The 7415-nt window shown below is 49.0% G+C and overlaps 1 protein-coding gene across 3 annotated transcripts in view; it reads right to left on the reverse strand.

Moving 5' to 3' along the window:
- FRMD4A (FERM domain containing 4A) overlaps window positions 1–7415 on the reverse strand; it is a 362821-nt gene that overhangs the window by 273014 nt on the left and 82392 nt on the right. The window contains exon 1 of one of the 3 annotated variants that reach the window (XM_083819663.1): window positions 1486–1962. The exons of the other annotated variants lie outside the window; for them this stretch is intronic. Within the exon in view, the coding sequence (XP_083675789.1) occupies window positions 1486–1518 (33 nt within the window). The 5' untranslated portion in view covers window positions 1519–1962. Of the gene's footprint in view, window positions 1–1485; window positions 1963–7415 lie in introns of those variants that run through there. 3 annotated transcript variants of the gene reach the window in all.

Below are 7415 nucleotides of genomic sequence, written 5' to 3' on the forward strand. Positions count from 1 at the left end.
GGAAGTTGCATTTTCTAATGCTGAAAGGAGATCTGCTGGGCTTTTTGTTTGTTTGTTTTATATTCTGTGATTTAATAACAAAGTAGTACTCAGAAATGCCTTAGAAAGACTAGTAGTAATGTACATATTCCTCAGTGACAAGGGGTATGAATGTCTGGTTCTACAGCCCCTAATAAATCTGTCATCTTATCAACTGCCCATTAGCATTATTCTTGTATAATGAAGAGCTGTATGAAGTTGGTAGGTCCTTTTTCTAATGCCCAACTTATTAGGCAAGACAAAAAGGAACTGAATTAAAGTGGGAAAAAACACTCCCCTGGAGAATTACAGTACAGCAATTTGCTGGCAAATTATTATTATTTAAATCACTTTCCTAGCTTTTAATATTGAAAATACTTTCAATCATTGAAGAGCCTTTAATTTAAGACAGTAGATGGCAAAGATATAATAGAGGAGAGTAGACCAGCCGATCTGCCTCTGTACAGGGGCTGGACCAGACGATTTCTCAGAATCTTTTCTTGTCTTGCATTTATATGAAACAACTCTGGTCCAGCTATACCTTCACAATTGCTTGCATTTGAGACATATGAAGATGCCCTTTTGCCAGTAATAACTGCCATTGAATTCCACTTCTCCCAGTCCTGAGATATAACACAATGGGGCTGCATGTTATGACGGACTAAAATCAGAGAGATTTACGCAAGCTATATACCACATGGGATGGAGGCAGTGACCAAATAAAATACAACCAGGATTCAGTCTATCCCCCAGGACCATGCAGAAATAACAGTACGGAAAGACATTTTGCAAACCAAACCACCACCGTATTTCTCTGCCTGTGGCTTTTCCCTGCAGGAATCCAAGTTTCTTTCATAACGAGGATTAATGGCAAACCTTTGAAGAGAGTTTGAAGCACGAGAAGCCAGCAGACAAGCGCAGCAGTCGCTGAGGTCTGCATGCTCACTTTCTCTTTTACAGCTTTTTGTCTGGGTCCACACCAAGAGGTCTCCCACCCTCGCAGGTCTGTGGGGCATAAAAGCACCCTCTTTGCATGTCCGTGCACCCCTTGTCGCCAAAAATGCCCTGCCCAGGTAGCCCAGCAGCAGCATCCCTCCCCGCGCCGCAGGTACGCTTTCCACGAGCCGCTCCCCAGGGAGCACACACAGACACACAGACACAATGAGAGCCTCCGACTGGAAATTCAAACAAAAATATGGCTGTCTACTCCAAAAAGGCAAACTCCTTTACAAAGGTCAGCTCTGTCGAGGAAGAGTGATGGGTTACTCCCCTCTCGGAGGCGACTGCTGTCGCTCCTCTGCCGAGTTGCATTCACGAGTTTTGAAAAAGAAAAAAAAAATAAATAAAGGAAGAGGAGAAACAGAGACAAAAGCTCGGCAAGCCCCCTATTCACAAAGCTAGCCCCGCACCTCCCCTTCCCTTCCCCGGGTAAAAACAGCCTCAAAAGCCATTAACATCTTCCCCTACCTTCGTTCTCATCGGAGACAGAAGCCCTTCCATGTTGGTCCGATCCTCATGCCAATCCTCTTCCCCCAGCTTAGCCTCTGGTGCCGTCCTCAAGCATCCCACACGAACAAGAGCATGTCAGGGGCCGTTGGCCACCCCCTGACGGCCGCTCGGCCGCCCGCCCGCCAACTTGCAGCCCTTGGTGGTGCGGAGTGGAGTGGTGGTTCCTGGAGAGACCTTCCTCCTGCTCTCCCTCGCGCTCCTCTCTCTCTCCCTCTCTGCATAATCTGCCTGCAGCTATGTTTGTACCATCGCGGCTGACAAACGAGCCCAGCCTTACGTAATGCATTCAGGACAAGCCATCCCAGCCCTGCCACTGGGATCGGGTCAAGCGGGAGGGATGGGACCAGCCGCTGCCTATTGTGCCCGCCGGCTTCTCACGCTGGGCTTAATTCAGCAGCATCCCCGCGCGCGGGGCTGACGCACGACTAGCTAGCTAGGAAATCACCGCCGAAACTTCGTGGAAAGGCTGCGCATTCCCCGGGATTTACTTTTAAAAGGGTGTATCCCTCATCCCCCGTGCCGACTCGGGGTTGGCAGCGGTTGGAGCGCTTTCTGCTGGGCACGTTGGCGGTGGGCGAGTGACCAAACCCACACCAAAAGGCAGTTCCTTTCAATCGTCAGCTAGGAAATGAGGGGAAGAAAGAAAAGAGGGGGAAACAAAAGGAATACAGTCCTGCAAAGTTGCTCAGCCAAAGATACTCGGTGAATGCCTTTCTATTAGCATTTTAATTCAGATCGGAGCACGCCTTTGTGGAGAATCCCTAATTGCCCCTGCTTGCTGCATTTTGGCTTCCAGCACAGGGTAATGCAGGAAATTAATGTCTTTTGGGAATGGGATTCAGCCCTGCACCCCACGCACTCCAAACACATGGGCATTCGGTCCCTGGGGATGAACCAGAGCAGCATGAAGCAAAACCCCTCTGAACCATCACTTCCCAGTGCATGCCCTGCTTCCTCATGCAGACAGAAATTGGGTTCCCCTTCCCTGACCCAGGGGATAACCTTCCACACAGCAACTGTTTTTTGAAAATGAAATAAAAAACCTTGCTACACCACCTTATCAAAAACCTTGCTACACCACCTAGGTGCTAGAAAATGATTGCCAGGCTGACTGGAGTGTATCACAGGTGGAAATTTCTAATGCCCTTTAACACCAGCTCTTTGAGGCCCCAAAGTGACACTCTGAGGAAGAGTCACCATGTGATGAAGGCACCAGTCTGGGATTCAGTAGGTCTGGTTAAACTTCTAACGATGCTACATATTCCCTGAATGACTATGGGGTTTCACCTCATTCAGCTTTCATCATCCAACACTCTGCCTCCACTTTGAGTCAGCCTCCAAGGCTCCTGCAAGGCCACCAGAGAGAAAGGCTCCTTCCCACGGTGCTTCAACCCAAATTTCCAAAAGGAAAATTTCCAAGTGCATCTTCTCCTCAGGTCCTCCGTGGCTCCTCACCCCTCCATAAACCTCTCCTTTTGCTGTGGCTTCATGTTTTTTGGGAGCAGAAACCACCTCTGCCTACTCACATCCTTCATGCTCCACACAGGCTTTTGGAGGCTACATCCAAATGGGGAGGGTGCAAGGGAATCTGTTCATGGTGGTGTCCATGAACGTGGGGTGCAAAGCCTGGGGTGAACACAGAGAAATAAAGGACCCCTGTCCTGGCAAGTCCCAGCAGAAGTGCATCTAGACAGGGAAACGGATGAGGGTGTTTGGCCCCACAGATACTTTTCCTCTCTCTCTCTCCCTTCCCATCCTTTCAACCCTGTAGATCTTGCAGTTTGGGGACATTTTTCTTATTATTCCTTATGGGGTAAAACCGGGGAGGGAAGGTGCCCCCTGATGAATCACTAATATTAATTTCAAAGTAATTAACTGTTCTCAGCAAAACTCAGCTCCTTATTAAATGTGAAGGAACCTGATCATATCGTGTTGAAGGCAGCGATTAGTTTTCCTGAGCTAAAAAGCCACTGTGCAACCTCTGTCAGGTTCATCAATTTCTTGCTGGGTGTACACAAATATATTTTGCTGTTGGTATTTATAGGACTTTAAAAAGTGGGTGAATAAATGGCAGCAGGAACTGCAGGCTCCAGGAAAACACAGCGGTTGTGTTTTTTCTGGTGCACAATGGAGTGTCAGACGCTGGTGTGAGGTTCACAAGCCGTGCATCTGTGAAACAGCCTCGCTTCCAAACCATCAGAGTAATTTGACACTCCAAAGTGCCCAAAGGAATCTAATAGAGAGCACTATTTGGGCATTTCGGAGCTCTCAGGCCACGTGGGCACCCTGAAATGCAATATAGTAATGTATATGGTGCATCTGTGATAGCATGAATGCTCAGTTCTCTTTTAAAGCTCATTCTGCTTTGAACTAGGCTAAACCACAGTGCCTCATGAAGCTTCCTGTGTTATCTTTGTTTACAAGGGGAAAAAAAAAAAAAAAAAAGATGGTTTTCCTGAAAGCCAGTGGAGTAATCCAGCCTGGGACAAGAAAAGCAAGCCAGGGCCTTTTTGGTTCAGCAGCACTCAAAGACTCTGATGTGAATGGACCAGGGAATTGCTGATAGTGCATGAGTCAGAGCAGAGCCCAGCCCGGCAGGACGGGCAGGAACGAGGAAGAGGACGGGGCTGTCTGAGCAGATCCACAGCTCAGCCTGCACACTGGGGACCCTTGTCCCTCCACAGCACTTCTCAAGGATGGTTATGAGCCCCACAGGGATGCTGTGTGCCACAGCTGCAGTGGTGTGTGACAGTGAGATCTGTCCACGTCCACCTCCAGCAGTGGGGCCAGGGGACCTAACTGGCTCTGCCTGGGTGAATTTTGATGTGGTTGTCTCAGAAAGCACCAGGGCTGGGCATTTCCAGCAGATGTAAGAGCTGGAGTGACAGCAAATGGATGGGGTCATGCGTCCTATTTCATCCTCCTCTCAGTCTCCAGGCACCAGGTAGGACTTGAGCTCTACCACTGTCTGGGCCAATGCTCGGCTTCAGCCCACACAGCCACCGACCCGTCCTTTGAGTGACCTGCAGCAGGACCGCCACCCTCCCTGCACATATCCAAACCTCTTTGCAACCCCCTGTCGCATTCAGACCAATGCCTCTACACCTGTGGGAGCCAGAGATGTGTGTATTTGCTTTAACACGAAGGTTTCAGCTGTGGTAGCCAGCAGAGCAGTGCCGCGATAGCATGGGCTGTGCCCCGACACTTCGTTCCTCCCCTGGGCCACGACGCACGGCGGTGCTCAGGTTACCACAGACTTGTTCTACAGCCTCCCTTCCTGACATTTTCAGATCAAAGGCACTGCAGAGGCAAAAGGAGCATGTGAACGCTTGCTTTCCCATCCTTTTTTTATCTGGGGAGGAGAGCGGCATTTGACTGAGAGCCCGGTCAGCAGCACCCGGCCTATCTCGGGTTCTCCACCTACCGAAGAGGGGAGCTGCTCGTCTGGTTTGCACCAATGTGCATCCGCTCCTGGGTTCAACCACCCCATGCTAGAAGTGCTTGAGAAGGGAATGTAATTATTCTCAGCTCTGTAACTAATCATGGGAGTGAGATAGGTACCTTGAAAGCCCCTTATATTGCCATAATTCGAATGACCAAGGTAGATGCCGAATCTCATTACAGGCCCTGCTGACTGCACTGAGACACCTCCACAGGCCTGAGAGCAGAGAGATCTCGCTGGCATTTAGTGAAGTAAAGATAAATGTCTGAATTTCATTGTCTGACCCTGGAGTGGGAAAAATGGTCCAAAAAGTGGTGTATTTGGCATTCAGCTCTTGGCCAAGGGGCCTGGAAGCAGTCAGACCCTACGGTGTATATCTGAACCCTCAGCATTCCTCCTGTTCACCTGCTGTGCACCCAAGCCTGAATAAAACTTCTGTGAATTGAAACCCTTCCTAATCTTTGGGGTGGGGATCCCAACACAGGGGAAGTTACACTGCCTGCCCTGACGTCCTGAAGAGCAGAAGGAGTCTGGATCCAGACCTGATCTCCACTGCCCTCAGAGCAGCCATCTCCTCCTGCCTACCATCCTCCAGAGCTGCTGGTGGCCAAGATCTCCCAGCCCATGGTCCCACCTCCCTTACAGAGCACTGATCCCCTCTTTGGGGCTGCCAAAATCCACTGTTGCCTCCCTGACCCCAAGCTGGCCAAGTAGTCATCCCTCAAGCTAAATGAGGGAGGGGAAACAGCCAGACCTTGCATGGTTTTCACCCCTGCCAAGCCCATGCCCCCAGGCAGGACAAAAGACACTGCCGTGGCTGGGCAGCATCCCGTATACACGCTGCGTGCCGACCTCACGCCTGGTCATTTCATCCGGCGAACAAAATGTAGCATCAAGGTGTTGCCATGGCGACTTCCCCACCATCCAAATCGCTCTGGCATCATATATGGGAGAGGGAGGCATCCCAGCCATACACAGGGGCTGCGCTGAAACGCATCTTATATTTAGAACAGGCAGCGTAGGGAATACTAATGAATATTTAACATTTGGAGCACCTTCCACCCTCGCTTCATTTTTGTTGCATACTTTCCGTAAGTGCAACATTTGCCTCCAAATGTTAGGGAGATTGTTGCTTCTCTCTTCACCGCTTCTCCAGATTTACCCTGCTTTTCATTTCTACGAATAAAAGTCAAAAGCAGCAGACAGGTCTCTGAAAAGTACCATTTGCAAATCAGAATCAGCACCTGCAGAAGCTCGGGGCTTGGTTGGGGAACTGAGAGCTTTGTATTTAGGTTGTTGCTTTTACTACAAGTCCACGGATAGAATAACAAAGGCAAACTGTTCAGGGGCTACCTAAAAAAGGGTCAGACTTGCTTATGCCCTACAAAGACCAGCCTCTTTTAGTTTTTTTTAGGCTTCGTTTTTTGTGGTTAAATATAGCTGCTTTCAGCAATTAATCTCTCTGCTGTGAAAAAAAAATAAATCACCACACCTAACTTCGTTTCATTCATCCAGACAAAACACATGTTTGAAAATGTCCTGAAATTCCTTTCTTCTGCTGTCTTTTTTCCTTAAAGGAAAAACAGACGCACACACAAAAAAAAAAGGTGAGAAATAAAAGGTGAAACCACGTGGAATCCCAAATTCTGAATGTTTTCTTGAGCTTTTTTATATGACACGCTATTTATATGACACACTGCCAAAAAAATGCAAAGGTGCTGAGCACAGTGGTGAGCACCATTCGCTGCTGCCAGGGCTGTGCACCCTGCTTGTTGGGGAGCAGGCTGAGACCTCTGGACAGTGAAGAAGCTGATTTTTTGAAAAGTGCAAAGGGAAGCACTGGGAGCCAGCAAAACCCACTCTGGCTGGAGTGGAATGAGCTGTAGGCGCTCACAGCTGCTGCCTGCATGAGTATCCCGGTATACGAGAGGTGCAGCATGGGCACAGGTTGATGGTTGGGTGCTTCCTACCCGGGATGGCACTGCTCCTCCAGGCTCCTTTGCAGCTGTAGATTAAATTATAAAGAGGGTTCAAAAAAGTCATCTTTCAGTTCTCTTTCTGAAGCCATCTCTTGGCATATATAAAGCTTTGTTCTCAGAAAGGCTGTATTCTCAGCAGGGATTTTTGGAGTTAAAAATGTGATCTTTTTACTAGCTGGTGGCCAGGTATTGGGGTCTTTTATTTATTTATTTTTGTGACGACCAGCAGTACAAAAGCTGCCCAGCTCCTGAAAGCTTATCTGTGTGCTTCCTGCTTGGGACTGCTCCAAGGCACCAAGGATACGGGCGCAACTCAGCTGGCAGCTCTGTCGGTGATGCAAGGGGAGGAACAGCACTGCACTGGGTGTTTTGTTTTGGCAGCCCTGAGAAACCAGAGCCGTGTTTATTTGTTGTTGGTTATAGGGCGTATTTTCAAATCGGAGAAGGGAGATTTTCCCCTCTGAGGC

The sequence above is a fragment of the Anser anser genome (genome assembly GCF_964211835.1).
Source record: "Anser anser genome assembly, chromosome: 1".
NCBI classification, from domain to species: Eukaryota; Metazoa; Chordata; class Aves; order Anseriformes; family Anatidae; genus Anser; species Anser anser.